The following is an 18,365-nucleotide window of genomic DNA, read 5'->3' as shown; positions in this document are numbered from 1 at the left end:
TTGAATAATGCAAGTGCATTTAATTAGGAAAGAGTTATTCAAAAAGCTGGAGTATGACAGATTTGATCTGACCAGAGTTTATTTTTCAATAGAGTTATTTTTGCCCCAAGCTACAATTGGTTATTCTTGTTGTTCGGCCCTTGACGCGCCTCTTACTTTTAAAAGTCCATTCATTGGATGTGGGTGCTGCTGGCTGGGCCAGCATTTACTACCCATTCTTACTGTCCTTGATCTGAGTGGTTTGCTAGGCCACTTCAGGGCGATTTCAGAGTCAACCACACTGCTGTGGTTCTGATGTCACATGTAGGCGCGACTGGGTAGAGACAGCAGATTTCCGTCCCTAAAGGATGTTAGTTAACCAGATAGGTTTTAATGACAATCAGCAATGGTTAGTTCCAGATTTCTTATTGAATTCAAATTTCACCATCTCCCGAGGTGGGATTCCACTCGAGTTCCCCAGTGCATTACTCTGGATCTCCAGATTACTAATCCAGTGACAATACCACTATGCCATTGTGCCCCTCCCAAAACTCTTCTCCTTAATGTACCTGTTTCAATTATGATATACACCTATCTTAACAACAATCAAAGGTCTACTGGCAAATCTATGGTGGCATTCAAGCCAGGCTTGCAAGAGAGGGTGGGTGCGGATGGTGCCAGCATCGGGGCAAAGGGGCTGGGAGGCAATGGGCTTAGTGTTGTAAATGGAGTTTCTCATCATCCAGTTCAAACAGGCAAAGCCGCAGACCTGAAAGATTGGCTTAAAAATCAGAACCATCAGCCTTCCAACTGGCTGATTGTTCAACATTCTTTTAAAGCTGGTCTGTCACATCAGTTTCACTAAGTTGCTACGCTGCTATTTCCAAACTTCAGACACCTTTGATTCTGACTTTTCTAAACCCTAAATCTGCCAGTAAAACCACAACGATGCCTGAAAGTCAACAGCAGCAGTTCGTATTTGCAGCTTGCATCAGGAGAGTACTCAGAATTGAATCCTCTCAGCTGAGTGTAAGACCATAAGAAATTGGAGCAGAATTAGGCTACTCGGCCCATCGAGTCTGCTCCGCCATTCAATCATGGCTGATATTTTTCTCATCCCTCTTCTCCTGCCTTTTCCCCATAACCCCTGATCCCCTCATTAATCAAGAACCTAGCTATCTCTGGCCTCCACAGCCTTCTGCAGCAAAGAGTTCCACAGATTCACCACTCTTTGGCTAAAGAAATTCCTCCTCACCTCTGTCCCAAAGGACTGTCCCTTTAGCCTGAGGTTGTGCCCTCTGGTTCTAGTTTTTCCTACAAGTGGAAACATCCTCTCCACATCCACTCTATCTGGGGCTTGCAGTATCCTGTAAGTTTCAATAAGATCTCCCTTCATCCTTCTAAACTCCAACAAGTACAGGCCAAGTGTCCTCATTCTAAGTCCTTACCATGGGCTCTTAACTTATTTAACAGTCTCCTATGCGGCACATTGTCAAAGGCCTTCTGGAAATCTAAATTAGTTATGTCCACTCATTCTCCTTTATCTAACTTCCCTGTTGCTTCCTCAAAGAATTCAAACAGATTTGTCAGACATGACCTCCCCTTAACAAAGCCATGCTGATTCAGTCCTATTTTATCAATTATCTACTTGAAAAATGGGAAGTGAAATCTCTAATCATTCTAGTATGTATTAGTGCAAGAGGGGATTGAACAGACGAGTGAGGTAGTAAATTGAGAGGGGTGGGGTTTGGGGACATGAGGGGAACGTTGGGGTTGTGGGTGCTCCTAATATTATTGATCCATGCTGCATATATATATTAGGCAATATTTGTAACCAGATGCCAACAATAGGTGTTATCATTTTACTAGGGTCTTTCTGTGATTGTTTGGTGAAATAATTTGGGGCGGCACTGTGGCACAGTGGTTAGCACTGCTGCCTCATAGCACCAGAGACTTGGGTTCAGTTCCCAACTTGGGTCACTGTCTGTGTGGAGTCTGCACGTTCTCCCCATGTTTGTGTGGGTTTCCTCCAGGTGCTCTGGTTTCCTCCCACAGTCCAAAGATGTGCAGATTAGTTGAATTGGCCATGCTAAAATTCTCCTTCAGTGTACCCAAACAGGTGCAGGAGTGTGGAGATGAGGGGATTTTCACAGTAAATTCATTGCAGTGTTAATGTAAGCCTACTTGTGACTAATAAATAACCTCTTCTGAAAAAAACCTTGAAAAGGGGAAACATGCCCTGCGTGACTGAGTCTATGGCGGGGATGAGGGGTGCAGCTGGCAGCAGTGCACAGAGGACCTGGAAACAGATGAAGCACCAGAACCCACGATTCCTCTCTTTAACCCTGCACTCAAGCTGGACGTATCTTCATTCTGCTCAGCCTGGGGATTTTTTCCCAGCAACCTATATTGGATGTTCACCACTCATTTCCCCACTTTGCCCAGGCTGGACATTCATGGGGAAAAAAAAAGACAGAAACTTGTCACACATATTTGAGGATTCCTGAGGGATTCACCATTCCGCAACATAAATATGTCTTTTCTTCCTAACAGAGGATGGCATGTCGACGACGTCATGAGCACTTCAAGGATAACACAGAAACCTGAATTGGGAGAGGCATCCTGAACGTCTGAGAATGAATCATCCAACGTCCAGCTCAATTAAACATATTGTGGAACATGTCTTATTTTGCACCTATGGTAATTGCAGTCCACGTTGTGGGATTCTCTGTGGGCAGGTGTAGATGGCACACAAAGATACACAGGAGGCAATTTCTTGATCCCCACTACCCCATCAGTTCCTAATCCTAATAGCTCCAAGTGGAGGCTGTGGTATCTCCCTGTAAGGAACAGAAACCTGCCCTCAGGTTGGCTCCTGTATCCTCTTGTATCTCCAGCTGTCCAATGTCTTGAGAGCTAACTCTTAAGGTCAGATGAACTGAAGATATACCAAAAGGAAAAGAAGCACAGGCCAGTGCCAGCATGAGGTATGATTGTAACATCTGGAAGAAGTGGCACAATGTTTGTCTGCCCATTAACAGAGAGGATTAGATTGTTTCTCCAGGATTCGTCATGGAGAACCATCAGACAACCATCACGATTAGTTTTTATTTTGGATCTGTTCATGATGAGCCTAATGGATTGATATTTCGTTACACATTTCTCAGGTTATGGACAAAAGTTGCATCATGACTGTTTGAAATATATTTTCATTGTTTTCAGTTAAGAATGTATTTTATTTTGTTAAATCTTTGTCCTGTGAACAGATTTCTAATTTTGCAATAATGCACACTGATGCGCCAACCGACATTGTGCCTTAACACAAAGATGATCGTGGGGCAGGCGCATTCAATTTCACAGCAATCTTTCCTGGGTGGAATTGTTTCTTTTTCCAAAGTTGTAAAACCGAGAATTATTAGGACGACATAGTGTTGGTTGGGACATTTGTGTGAATCAGTAGAAAGTTAGAAATACATTTACAGAATAAAGATTTGCCAATAAAATACAATCTTTATTTGAAAACTTTGAGAATAGAATATTTCAGATAGATCGAAGAGATGTAACTCCAGCCATCCCAGTTAGCACTGATGCTTTACAGCAGCAGGAACCTGTGCTCAGTTCCTGCCTCAGGTCACAATCTGTGCAGTGTTTGCACATTTTCCCCATGTCTGCATGGGCGACGGGGATAGGGCCTGGGTGGGATTGCTGCAGATGCAGGTTCAATGGACTAAATGGCCTCCTTCTGCACTGTAAGAATTCTATGATTTCTCAGATCAGAGACAATTGTGGAGATTCTTTGCTTCTCAGCCACAGGAGTGTGAAGGAAGGGAAGAAAGCTGGCAGCGATCAGTGTGGGATCACAAATAGAATGACACAACTGAATCCAAAAGGGAATATCATCCAAAGATTTAACCTGTGGGATGAACTGGCTTCTGCCACGTGGAAAAGAAGATGAATTAAGTGATGCAGGAACATGTTTGTAGCCCTATCTTGTTTCCAAAGAAACTCAACCTCAAAATTGATCATGGGGCTTAATTTTCTTCTTAAATGATTAATGCCATCATTCCTTTCATGTTTATACCAAACTGCTCTTTGTTCACAAATCAGGTTTTCTTAGATGTTTTATCTGGGATTTTGAGGGCCTGCTGATGTGTAGACTGGGATTGCTGGAGTTATGTCTCTTCTATCTGAAATATTCGATTCTCAAAGTTTTCTCATCGAGGTTGTATTTTATTGGCAAATCTTTATCCTGTAAATGTATTTCTAACTTTCTACTGATTCACACAGATGTCCCAACCAACACCCTTTCTTTAATGCCAGACATTAAGACACGACAGTCTTTATCTTGCAGCTCGGCGAATGTGAGAATAATTAACAAGTGATACATTTTAACATGCGAGAACAATAAGCAGGAGGGGTGGGGGGTTTCTCCAGTCATTTAACTTAAAATAGAATCATAAGGGATAATCTGTAAATTGAAAACATTTAGTTTGCCTCCAGAAAGGGATTAACGTTGTGTCATGATCTCACATGTCCACTCCATTCATAGAATTTGTCCATCACCATTTCAAATCAGGTAGACATCAGCACTACCTTTTGAAAATGACCCAAAAGCCTGCTTTTAGCAGCTTCTATCTCTTATTTCCAAGTTTACATCAGTCACATCCTCCCAAAAAACTCATACTTTATCCACAATAAACTGGATTTTCTACCTGACTGCCCATTTATTAACAACAATTCGTATTGATACATCACATTTAGCGTAATAAAGCATCTCACTCGCACGTTTACATATTCCTTGACTTAATTTTTAAAAAATCATCCTTGCAGGTTGCTGAACCTCCTGCTTCGTGCCATCAGCAAATGTCAACTGCAAATTATGTTCATGATCAAACAAACTATAGACACCTAAAGCTAAAATTGGAATGAGCGCTGCTCCTATGATACACAACATCCAACTTTTGCCCAGTCTGATCAGACCCAAACCACTCGCTGTGTGAAAAAATCTTTTCTCACATCACATTTGCTATTTTCATAAAGCATTTTAAATCTGTGCCCTCTCGTTCTTGGTCCTTTTAAGACTGGGAACAGTTTCTCATGATCTATTCTGCTCAACCCCCTCATGATTTTGAACATCTCTATCAAATTTCCTCTGAGCCTTCTTCTCTCCAAGGAGAACAGTCCCAACCTCTCCAATCTATCCTCATAACAGAAGTTTCTCAGCCCTGGCACCATTTTTGTAAATCTCTCCTGCGCTCTCTGCAGTGTGTTCACATCGTTCCAATGGTGTGGCACTCAGATCTGTACACAGTACTCCAGCTGAGGTCTAAATAGTGTCTTGTATAAATTCAGCATAACCCCTTTGCTTTTGTACTCTATGCCCCTATTAATAAAGCCCAGAATACTAAATGCTTTATTAACTGCTCTCTCCACCTGTCCTGCCACCTTCAATAATCCATGTACCTATACACACAGGTCCCTCTGCTCCTGCACCCCTTTAAGAATTGCATCCCTTATTTTATATTGTCCTTCCATGTTCTTCCTACCAGAACGCATCAAGTCACTGTTCTCCACATTGAACTTCACCTGCCACCTGTCTGCCCACTTCACCAATTTGTCTATGTCCTTTTGAAATTCTACATTGTCCTCCTCACAGTTTACAATGCTGCCAAGCTTCACGTCATCTACAAGCTTTGAATCTATCCCCTGCACACCAAGATCGAGATCATTAATGTATATCAGGAAAAGCATGCCCAATATTGATGCCATGGGAACTCCACTGCCTGAAATATACCCATTGACCATTACTCTTGATTTTCTGTTATCAAGTATATTCAGGAACAGTGTGTGTGAAATTAGGTTAAATAGGAATTTGGAAGCATGGAAAAGATCACTGTGGTATCTCTGGTCAGTTGTAAAGTTAAAAAAAATGTTCATTTTCAATACTCTATCAAATATCTTTCTAGCTCCCTCTTGCACTTGCTAGCATTGTTCATCTCTATTGCTTCCCGGGAAAAAGTATCCCACATATCCACCACCCCCTGTGTAAAGCAGTTTAAGTTAAACTTGCTGTTCAGTTTCCTCAATTGTAGCCTTTATGACTATTTATTTCATCATGGTTACCCATTGAAATGGTCTTCACAGGAAACCCCAGTAAGGACATACTAGCAGCAGGCGTACAGTAATTCAGTGCTTCCAATTCTCACCTTAAGCTGTCTGAAGAAGCAGCTTCAGGATGCAGGTGATGGGTCTGGCGGAGATTGGATAGTTCTTCAGCAATTACCTGCTGCGTAGTGTCATCATGCCACATTAAACCTGTCGGGAATAAAAAGTAGAAATGAACTGAAAATATAATTATCATCCTTTTTCTCCACTGGTGTTGGAATATGAATTTACTAAATTTAGATCTGCTGCTCAATACTGCTGTGCTGTTTTTGAGTTAATAGATGTGAGCCCAGACGAATGTGTATTATAGGCCATTGCCAAACAGCCTAAAGACAGGCTGTGTTAAACACTTTCATTGAGTTATTTAATAGAATTAACGATCAGATGATTATCAACATTGCTTTGTCTCTCCACTCTTCTGAAAGCATTGACAACAAATGGCAGCAGAGTATCCAATACAACTGACTCGAATCGTGTCCTAACCAATTATCGCCACACAACTGACATTTATATAGCGCCTCTGGTACTTGGTAAAGTTTCCCTCAGTGGTTTTCCACCAGGGAATTCTTACAGGAGGTTCATAAGGAGTGCACTCAATCATCAAATCATACAGTGCAGAAGAGTCCCTTTTGTCCATCGAGTCTGCACCGATGAGAAACTCCTGACTTTTGAATGGACTTACCTTGCATTAAGTTGATCTTTCTCCACACCCTAGCTATGACTGTAACACTACATTCTGCACTCTCCCGTTTCCTTTTCTACAAACAGTATCTTTGTCTGTATAGTGCGCAAGAAACAATACTTCTCACTGTATGCTAATACATGTGACGATAACAAGTCAAATCAAATCACTAGGCCATTGCCTGGTTGCTTTTCAGCTGGCTATGACTGTCTCAAGGAGCCTGGACTGAGCTGGAGGGTGTATTGAGGAGTAGAGTCGAGGACGTATTTGTATGATCCATGGATATTGCATGCTGATGCTAATGAAGAAAGCAAAGCTTTGAGTAATCTGACACAATTTTGCCCACTGGTGAAGCAAGATACAGCAATAAATATGTGAAAAGAGTCTGCAACCACACTTTTTCCCTGTCGTTCTAACTCTGTGGACCATCCAGATTAAGTCCATCAATTGGGCATATCATTAAAGTGTTTTTGTTGACTGCCTGGGTTTTGACAGCACTTGCTTGTGTAATTTGATATTTGTTTTTGTCTCTCTCCCACGCGCCCGTGTGGCCAATAAATCAGGAGGGAAGGAATTATAAAATGACAACCTCAAACGAGATTAGATTTGAGAAGTAATATACAGCAATTTTCCACTTTCACTGTCCCATCCGCCATTTTTAATGGTTAACTCCGCTGCACAATCCAATTATTTCAATATTGCTCAATTCACTTGAGTGAATTTCTTGCACATCTGTACTCGCGATTACCCAGCTTATTTCTGACTCAGTGGTAACTAGTTTTCTCTGTGACAAATGTAGAAATTAGTTTTTAATATATCACCACAACTCTAATATCTTTGCGCCATCGTGATACAAAAGTTTCCAGAGATGATTTCAAAATTTCTTTGTATGGTTAACTAAAACTCAATAAAATCTGCTGCCACCTTTCACAGTAGCTATTGGCTTGACCGTGTGTCTTGCTTGTTTTACAATGAAGCAAAGGTAAAACCACAAGAAGCCACAGTGGGGCATTTTATCTCCCGCAAGGATGGGATGGGTTAGGAGCGGGTAGGAAGGTTTCTAAATTTTCAAACCTCATCGTAGAAATCTCCACAGAGCAGGAGAGGCCACTTGGTCCATTGAGTTCGCACCAAGTCTCTGACAGAGTAACTTACCCAGGCCCCCTCCCCCACCCGTAATTCCCGTAATGCCGCACATTTACCATGGTTAATCCATCTGGTCTACATATCTTGTGACACCAAGTGGCAGTTTAGCATGCCCAATCCACCTAACCTGCACACCTTAGGACTATGGGAGGAAACAGGAGCACCCGGACATGGGGAGAATGTGCAAACTCCACACAGACAGTGACCCGAGGTCGGAATTGAACCCAGGGTCCCAGGTGCTGTGAGGCAGCAGTGCTAAGTGCTTTGCCACCGTAACACCCCATATAAACTGGTGCACCCGGAGGAAATCCACGCAGTCACGGTGAGAACGTGCAGGCTCCACAAAGGCAGTCACCCAAGGCTGGAATTGAATGCGGGTTCCTGGCTCTGTGAGGCAGCGGCTCTAACCCCCGTGCCCTTTGGTCTTTGGATAAGTGCTGCTCCAAACATTTTTTAAAGTTGTAAAATTTCTGGCCTCAACTACCTTCCCAGGCAGTGCATTCCAATTCCCATCGCCCTCTGAATGAAAAAGTATTTTTCACAAATCCCCTTTGAATCTTCTGCCCCTCACAATAAAACCAAGCCTCCTCGCGATTGATTCCTTCAACCAAGGGGAACAGTTGCTTCCTATTCACCCCTTCCATACCTCTGATAATCCTATATACCTTAATTATGTCCTCCCTCAGCCTTCTCTGTTCCAAAGAAAAAATTCCAAGCCTATCTAGTCTCTCCTTATAGCTCAGGTGCTCCGTCCCATGCAACATCCTGGTGAACCTCCTTTGTACCCTCTCTAGTGCCATCACATTCTTCCTATAGGAAGCTTCATTTATCAGATAGGACATTCTTAACGGCGAGCACAAGAATTGGACCTTTGCTTCCCTCGCTGCTAGTGAAGTGATCATTTCAGATATGAGTACTGACCGAATTTTTTGGCAGTATCCACATTTGAAACATTCAACTAGACTGAGTCAATAGATCAGGCAGGATGTCACTCTGAAGTCTGCTGTAACAGCCGTACTCACCAAACATCAATAAATCCAAAAGTAAATGACTTGTGGTTATACAATTGGTTTGTGATCCTGCTCAAAAACCTCTTGAAACGCATCACAGACATTGAATTCCTTTGCAATGCAGTGACTTGCAATGTGCAGTGCGGAAACTTTACTGCAAATGTTCACCATTGTAACTGGAGAGATTATGTGGGAAAGTCTGCTACTAACAAAATTGGGGCATCTCCCAAAGTTGCACTAACACTGCCTTTAAGAACATATATTTATAGAATGTTTCAAAGCTAGATACACTCTTCTTAAAATTCCAGTTGACCTCCTGTATCGTCGCCCAAGGAGTGAAGATTACATGAAGTCTTCAAACGATGGATTAAAGGGTGAGGTATAGCTGAGGTTGGGACTTGTGAACAAAGCCGACTCCATCACGCAAACCAGCCTCCCATCCATTGACTCTATCTACACTTCCGCTGCCTTGGAAAAGCAGTCAGCATAACCAAGGACCCCGTGTACCCGGGACACTCTTCTTCCGTTGGGAAAAAGATATAAGAGTCTGAAAACATGTACCAGCCAGCTCAAGAACAGCTTCTTCCCTATTGCCTTCACACTTTTGAATGGACCTACCATATATTAAGCTGATATTTCTCTACACCCTAGCTATGACATTACATTCTGCACCCTCTCCTTTCCTTCTCCCCTATGTATTCTATAAATGGTATGCTTTGTCTGTATAACATGCCAAGAAACAATATTTTTCATTGCATCACAATACCTGTGACAATAATAAATCAAATAAAGTCATAAAGAAAATGATGAGAATACAGAGGGGAGGATGGGAGGGAAAATAGAGCAAATTTGTGGAAAGTATACGCTGACAGGATAGAAATAGGAGAAGAGAGATGAGAGTTGTGGTGGGAAGGGAAATAACTATAGAGAATACAAGGAGAGAAAATTATATGTCTTATAAAAAGATAGGTGAAGAGAAAGGGAGGAATGAGAATCAATGTCGTCAGAGAATGGCAGAGCTGTGGTGAAGGCAGAACTATTGGTGACACCAGCATTGTATTAAGGAAAGGGGTGATTTTAGAAATGAGATAGGAGGAGTTGAGGGAACAGCAAGGTTTGAGCGCCAAGCACATTTTGACGATAGTGCCGGAAACGTTATCAGTAAAGTGGGGAAATTTGACAGAAATCAGCTGAATAGATGTACACAACTAGCTCAAAGTGTTCTTACACATTAGCTCTTACGCATCTCACCATGACAGATGGTGAAATTTGATTTAAATAAAAATCTAATGATGACCATGAAACCATTGTCAATTGTAAAAACCCATCTGCTTCACTCATGTTCTTCAGGGAAGGAAATCTGCCGTCCTCACATAATCTGACCTACATGTGACCCCTGACCCACAGCAAATGTGGTTGATTCTCAAATGCTGACCCTGCTGACATCGCCCACATCTCATAAACAACTGAAAAAAAACAGCCTGGTAACAGGTCAAACAGGATGCCTAGTTGTAAGCACACAACGGGCAGAGAGTGATGGAACCTATGAATTAATACTTAGAAATGCTTAGAGTATTTAGGGGTGCCACTGCGGCACAGTGCTTAGCACTGCTGTCACACAGCTCCAGGGACCCAGGTTCAGTTCCAGCCCCAGTCACTGTCTGTGTGGAGTTTGCACATTCTCCCTGTGCCTTCATGGGTTTCCTGCAGGTGCTCCTGTTTCCTCCCACGGTCCAAAGATGTGAGGTTAGGTGAACTGGCCATGCTAAATTGCCCCTTAGTGTCAGGGGGATTAGCAGGGGTTATGGGGATAGGGCCTGGTGGGATTGTTGTCAGTGCAAGCTCAATGAGTCAAATGGCCTCCTTTGCACTGTAGGGATTCTCTGAAATATAAAGACACAAACCAACATCAAAGAGTTGGCATTCACCTCCCACGTGTGAGAAAACAGCTTGAATCACAGTTACCTTTGCACACTTTCCATTATTTTGTTAGCCCTTTATCTACATCTTCCTATCTGGATTAATTGTGAACATTGATATATTTCCCACTTCAACCACTAATCTCAGGAGTGAATCCCAAAGCCTCACTATCTTTGGAAGGAAAGACAGAAAGGGAGGCCATGCCCTGGCCAGTAGCCAAAGGGATTAGCACAAACAGCTTGTGCTATTACTTTCAGTGGTGATGGGCTTTAGGCAGGTGAGCATGTTCCTATACAATGTGTTCCCAGCAGCAGGTCATTAAACAGCTCTGAGGAATCCTTTGTGCTTCCTATGTTGCATGGTGGCATAATGGTTAGCATTGTTGCCTCACAGGGCCAGGGATCCCGGGGTTCAATTCCGGCCTCGGGTCACTGCCTGGTGTGGAATTTGCACATTCTCCCCATGTCTGCATGGGTTTCCTCCCGGTGCTCCAGTTTCCTCCCATGGTCCAAAGATATGCGGGTTATGTTGATTGGCCATGCTAAATTGAGCCTAATTGATTGGCAGGGTAAAAATGTGGGGTTATGAGAATAGGGCCTGGGTAGGATTGTGGTCAATGCAGACTCGTTGGGCTGAAGGCCTCCTTCTGCACTGTAGGGATTCTATGGATTCTATGAAATCAAAGGTGTGACTTTGCTCTCAGGGTGATTTTTAAAAGTAGGGTAAGGATAGAGGGAGGAAGGGGTGTCAGCTAACTCAATTATGCTCATCTCATTGCATGGACTAGGACAATGCAAGAAGGGGGCTTGAAACCGTCTTCACATAGCTCACTAACATGGGAATAAATTATTGCCGGCCTTGCAAGCAACAATCACATCTCATGAATGAATAAGATTGACTCAGAGGTCACCCGTGTTCTTCTTCAAAATAATGCTACAGTATCATTTACATCCAAGTGAGGGGGAAGACAGAGTTCCTGTTTCACATTTCATTTGAAAGCGAGAATCTCTGACACTCCCTGACAGCATGTATCTTGACTTTTCTGCCCAAGCTGCTGCAGTGGGTAGGTCAGGCCTGTACAATCCATGGCATCCAACTCAGTCAACTGATGTACATCTGAAACATGCTACAAAGCTGCTGTTCCAATCAGAGGCTGGTTTCTCCTTGCATTGGCTCACTCGTGATCCTATCAGCAGCCAATGCAGTGAGAAACCAGTGTGTGATTGGAGGTGCTGGAAACAGCGGGAATGTAAGTTTTTGTGGTAAGTTCCAGGGCAAGAGAGAGGGAAGAGTGTGAGTGTTTGTGTGTGTGCGTGTGTCTGATCGAAAGACAGGAGAGTGTGTGCGTAAAAGTGAGGGAAGAATATGTGTACGAGAGAGGAGAGAGTGTAAGGGTTTAGTGTGAGAGAGACAGAGAGGTGAGGTTGTATATTTGTGCGCATGTATGGGTGTGTGCGCAAGCATGTATATGTGTGTGGGTGTCTGTTTGAAAGAGAGGAGAGTATATGTGTGGAAATGAGGGGAGAATGTGTGTACACGAGAGGGGAGAGTGTGAGCGTTTAGTGTGAGAGATAGAAAGGTGAGATTGTGTATGTGTGCGCATGTGTGTGTGTGTATGTTCAAGAGAGAGGAGAGTGTGTGTGCAAAAGTGAGGGGCGAATGTGTGTACAAGAGAGGAGAGAATGTGAGTGTGTGTGTATGAGAGAGAGGTGAGAATGTGTGTGTGCGCGCGCGAGAGAGGGGAGAATTTGTGTTCAAAAGTGAGGGGGGAATCTGTGTACGAGAGAGAGGAGAATGTATACGCGTCTGATATAAGAATCCAGCTCTCTAGCGTCACTCGTAATAATAAATGACTTTGAGCAAAAAAAGCACTCCTGCCATTATTAATGGTAAAAAGGTAAGACATAAGTACTCTGCTGAAGAAGAAAACTTTTTTTAATTGTAATAACTGTATACAGATAAGAAATAGGAAATACTGCTACAAATTTGTTTGTGTTTGGCACTTCTGAGAAAATGAGAAATTGTAGCATTCTTTCAGTGACTTCACTGACTGCATTTGTATATGTTTCTGTTCAATTAAATCCAGTTTGGGAGAAGGCATGTGTTTCTCTGTAAATTTCCATGATCTCTGTGTCCCGTGAGTAAATCTATTGCACTGCCTGTAGCTATTACATAAAAGTAATCAATGTTTTGTGCTTTAAGTCTTCAATGTAGTAAGAATATTTTTTAAAGCTTCCACCAATACTCTTGAGAGGTCAAAACACTGCTCTAATGAACGCAAGGTCTACTCAAGTGATGGAGAACACATTGCCAAATTTATTTCACCTTTTGAGCTGATCTTCACCGGGCAGAATTAGAAATTTAGCCATGGAATTGAGGTCGACACGAGGCTGTATGACACACGTGGTGTGACACATTTGACATGAAGACTACCCCGCAGTGTCACCTACAGGTATATTATAGACAGTGCAGTAGATTTACTCAGGGGGCACAGAGACCATGGAAGTTTACAGAGAGGCACATGTCCCCTCCCCAAGCTGAACTGAATTGAACAGGAACATATACAAATACAGTCAGTGGAATCACTGAAAAAATGCTCCAATTTCTCATTTTCTCAGAAGAAATGTCAAGACACAAAATCTAATGTTGCATCCGGCTGAACCTCATGTGAAGCGTGAGAAGTGATGTGGTGACAGCTAAATGCATGTTGCCCCCTTGTGATCTAATTAATCCCCTGTGCATCAGACCAATGACCCAGACCACACTGAATACTCAAGTATATACTTCTTGATTAATATGTCTTTTTTAAGAACATATGAACTAGGAGCAGGAGTAGGTCATCTGGCCCCTTGACCCTGCTTCACCATTCAATAAGATCATGGCTGATCTTTTCGTGGACTCAGCTCCACTTACCACCCGTTCACCATAACCCTTAATTCCTTTACTGTTCAAAAATTTATCTAGCCTTGCCTTAAAAACATTCAATGAGGTAGCCTCAACTGCTTCACAGGGCCGGGAATTCCACAGATTCACAACCCTTTGCATGAAGAAATTCCCCCTCAACTCAGTCCTAAATCTGCTTCCCCTTATTTTGAGATTAATGCCCCCTAGTTCTAGTTTCACCCGCCAGTGGAAACAACTTCCCTGCTTCTATCTTATCTATTCCCTTCATAATCTTATATGTTTCTATAAGATCTCCCTTATTATTATGAATTCCAATGAGTGTAGTCCCAGTCTACTCAGTCTCTCCTCATAAGCCAACCCTCTCAACTCTGGAATCAACCTAGTGAATCTCCTCTGCACCCTCTCCAGCGCCAGTATATCCTTTCTCAAGTAAGGAGACCAAAACTGTACACAGTACGCCAGGTGTGGCCTCACCAGCACCTTATACAGCTACAACATAATCTCACTGTTTTTAAACTCCATCCCTCTAGCGATGAAGGATAAAATTCAATTTGTCTTCTTAATTACCTGCTGCACCTGTATATCAACTCCTTGAGATTCCTGCACAGTAGCATGCAGCAATTTTTTTACCATTTAAATAATATTCCATTTTGCTGTTATTCCTACTAAAATGGATGACCTCACATTTACGAATTGTACTCCATCTGCCAGACCCTCGCCCACTCACTCAGATTATCTATATTCCTTTGCAGACTTTCAGCGTCCTCTGCACACTTTGCTCTTCCACCCATCTTAGTGTCATCTGTGAATTTTGACACATTACACTTGGTCCCCAACTCCAAATCGTCTATGTAAATCGTAAACAATTGCAGTCCCAACACTGATCTGAGACACATCACTAGTCGCTGATCGCCAACCAGAAAAGCAGCCATTTACCCCCACTCTTTGCTTTCTGTTGGTTAACCAATCCTCTATCCATGCTAATACATTACCTGTAACACTGTGCACCTTTATCTTATGTAGCAGTCTTTGGTGCGGCGCCTTGTCAAATGCCTTCTGGAAATCCAGATACACCACATCCACAGGTTCCACATTGTCCACTGCACGTGTAATGTTCTCAAAGAATTCCACCAAATTAGTAAAACATGACCTGCCCTTCATGAACCCCATGCTGCATCTTACCAAAGGGACAATTTATATCCAGATGGCTCGCTATTTCTTCCTTGATGATAGATTCAAGCATTTTCCCTACTACAGAAGTTAAGCTAACTGGCCGATAGTTACCTACCTCTTTTTTTAAATATTGGCGTCACATTTGCTGTTTTCTAATCTACAGGAACTACCCAAGAGTCCAGCGAATTTTGGTAAATTACCACTAGTGCATTTGCTATTTCTCCCGCCATTTCTTTTAGTACCCTGGGATGCATTCCATCAGGACCAGGAGATTTGTCTACCTTTAACCCCATTAACTTGCCCAACACTAGCTCTTGTGGTTGAGAGATTGAAAATACACTCTCCGAAATGGCACATCCAGATCAAAGCAGTCTGCTTGATTGGCACTGGAAGCAGATACGATAGTGAGTTTTGAGGGGTATCTAGACAAATACACAAATAGGATGGGAAAAGAGGGATATCGGAAGGGTAGGTGGTTTTAGTTCAGTCGGACAGCATGGTTGATGCAGGTTTGGGGGGGACCGAAGGGCCTGTTCCTGTGCTGTAATTTTCCTTGTTCTTTGTTCAAATCCACAAACATCCATTTTCTCCACCACCAACACTCAGTAGTGTACTATCTATAAGGTGCACTGCAGCAATTCACCAAAGATCCTTAGACAGCAACTTCCAAACCCACAACCACTTCCATCTAGAAGGTCAAGGGCAACAGATACATGGGATCACCCCACTTGCAGGTTCCCCTCCAAGTCACTCACCATCCTGACTTGGACATATATTGCCATTCCTTCGCTGTCGCTGGGTCAAAATCCTGGAATTCCCTCCCTAACAGCATTGTGGGTCCACCCACGCACATGGACTGCAGCAATTCAAGAAGGCAGCTCAGCACCACCTTCTCAACTAGGGATGAGCAATAAATGCTGGCCAGCCAGTGACGCCTATGTCCCACGAATGAATAAAACAAAAGGAAATGGGCAGAAATTCTCAGCACATTCCTGGGAGACACCTCCAAGCGTGAACATGCTTCCCAGTGGGCAAATGTCAACTCACCCTTTCTCCAAGGACAACTGTAAATATCTAAATGCAGGAACTTCCCTCCTGTCTTTGTAGCTATTCACACGTTCCCGAGGGAAACCATCACATAGCAATATTTTCCCAGGAACTGCCTGAAAATAATCACAGACCCACTCCTGGGGCCGCGGAACAAATATTGCCTCCTTGGCAGAAATCCACAATCCCAACCTTCAAAAGATATTAGCAGCTACCCAGAAGGAGCACATCTATTGAACAGAAATCTGTGCAGAGTAAATTAGCTAAATGATGATTTAAATCTCATTAGCGCGCCCACAACTGAAGTCTCCGGAACTGAAGTCTCTGGGCCCACCAGGAGTCATTCACTCCAATGGGTCTACAACAGCTCCCTACTAACGGGGAGCTGTCAGCCCAAACCCACTGGAGTGTAGGGAGGCCATGGAGGCTCCGCAGGAGGTCAGGGGTAAGGGAGGGGGGAGGGGTGCACCCAGGGCACTGCCAGCTTGCCAGTGGCATCCTGGCCCCTTGGCACTACCCAAGGGGAAAAGTGGCAAAGTCCAAGGGAGCACCTTGACCAGTGGGCAGTGGCTGGGGCCTACAGGGGCAGTGCCTCTGGGAGGGGAGATCGGTGGGGGTGGGAGGCGGGGGGGCGGGGGGGGGGCGCCTGCTGCCACTCAGCACTCGGCTGCGACAGAGGGAGAGAGGCCAGTGATCGGGGCAGGCCGTCATGTGGGCCTGCGGGTCAGCCTGCTGGAGGAGGATGGGGTGAGGAGTTGGCCTGCTGGTGTGGGGAGGTTAGGGCTGCAGGGGGGAGAGGTAGTATCGGGATTGCGGGGTGGGTGGGGGGGGGGGGGGGCGGTGGAGCTGAGGCATTAAGGCAGGATGGGACAGGGTGAGGTCGAGGCTAGCCCACACATGCCCAGGGGGCCAGCAATCGACTGGTGGAGGGAGACACACAGCCAATGTTGCAGGGTCATGGGACTGGCCAGCAATCAGGAGGCTGGCAGTGTGGGGTTCCTGCGCACGTGCCAATCTTGGCGCTGACAGATCGGCGCGTGTGCAGTGGCCCACTCAGCACTATGCTGCCGGCCTCTCCAGCGGAAATAGGCCCCAACCCCTAACTTTTAAGAACATAAGAACATAAGAAATAGGAGCAGGAGTAGGCCATCTAGCCCTTCGAGCCTGCCCCGCCATTCAATAAGATCATGGCTGATCTGTCGCTGCTCAGTTCCACTTTCCCGCCCTCTCCCCATAACCCTTAATCCCCTCTCTTATCAAAAACCCATCAACCCACGTCTTAAAAATATTTATCTTTTAATGAGATTCACACGAGTGCACTCTGCAGTGCACAGAGTGTGGGAGATTTATTTTGAAAATCCCGTCGGGGAAAAAAAACCAATGGGATTTGCTCCAGTTCTTAGCCAGATTCGACACTTAGAATTTTTTTGGGAGAATCCCATTCCACATCTTTGGACTGTGGGAGCAAACTGCAGAGGAAACCCATGCAGACATGGGGAGAATGTGCAAACTCCACAAAGCTATTGACCTGAGGCCGGAATTGAACCCAGACCCCTGGTGTTGTGAGGCAGCCACAGTGCCGCCCTAAGAGAGTTCCAAAGACTCTGAGCGAATATTTTTTTTTTCCACATCACCGTCTTAAACGAGCGGCCCCTTTAATTTTTACACAGTGATGTCTAATTCTAGATTCTCCAGTAACAGAGACATGTTTTCCACATCTACCCTGTCAAGTCCCCTCAGGAACATACGTGTTGGGAGCACAGGGGAAAAAGAAGAAAAATCACTTGTTGAGAAATGGAGACCAGGCCTCGGAGATTGGGAACTACAAATCCCAGTAGGCCTCAGTGGTCTCAGCACATGTTGCCAGTCCTGAGAAGGTTACTCATGCGCAGTTTGTTTTTTTCTGCTTTTTAAGATTTATTGGTAACTCTGCACAGAGGATGAAATGGAAGGATTCAAAAGCAAAAATGCAAAAACTCTGGAAGGTGTGCAGGGAAGGTTCACCAGACTGATTCCTGAGATGGCAGGACTGATCTGTGAGGAGATATTAAGTTGATTAGGATTGTTTTCACTGGAGTTCAGAAGAATGAGGGGATATCTCATGGAAACAAAATAAAATTCTGACGGGACTAGACAGAGTGGATGCAAGAAGGATGTCCCCCATGGTGGGATGTCCAGAACCAGTCTGAGGATACAGAGTAGTCATTTAGGGCTGAGGTGAGGGGATATTTCTTCATCCAAAGAGTGGAGTTCTCTACCACACAAAGTAGTTGAGGCCTAAGCATTAAATGTTTTCAAAAGGCAGTTAGATATAGTTCTTGGGGTGAAGGGTATCAAAG

General features: G+C 44.0%; 1 protein-coding gene across 1 annotated transcript in view; it reads right to left on the bottom strand.

Moving 5' to 3' along the window:
• ptprn2 (protein tyrosine phosphatase receptor type N2) overlaps positions 1-18,365 on the bottom strand; it is an 891,364-nt gene that overhangs the window by 583,126 nt on the left and 289,873 nt on the right. The window contains exon 4 of the mRNA XM_080212823.1: positions 6,186-6,294. Coding sequence (XP_080068949.1) covers positions 6,186-6,294 — 109 coding nt within the window. The remainder of the gene's footprint in view (positions 1-6,185; positions 6,295-18,365) is intronic.

Source organism: Carcharhinus amblyrhynchos, chromosome 2, assembly GCF_965287045.1.
Source record: "Carcharhinus amblyrhynchos chromosome 2, sCarAmb.v2.hapA, whole genome shotgun sequence".
Taxonomy (NCBI): domain Eukaryota; kingdom Metazoa; phylum Chordata; class Chondrichthyes; order Carcharhiniformes; family Carcharhinidae; genus Carcharhinus; species Carcharhinus amblyrhynchos.
Note: the sequence above shows the minus strand (reverse complement) of the source record. Positions and strands in the feature narration are given on the sequence as shown.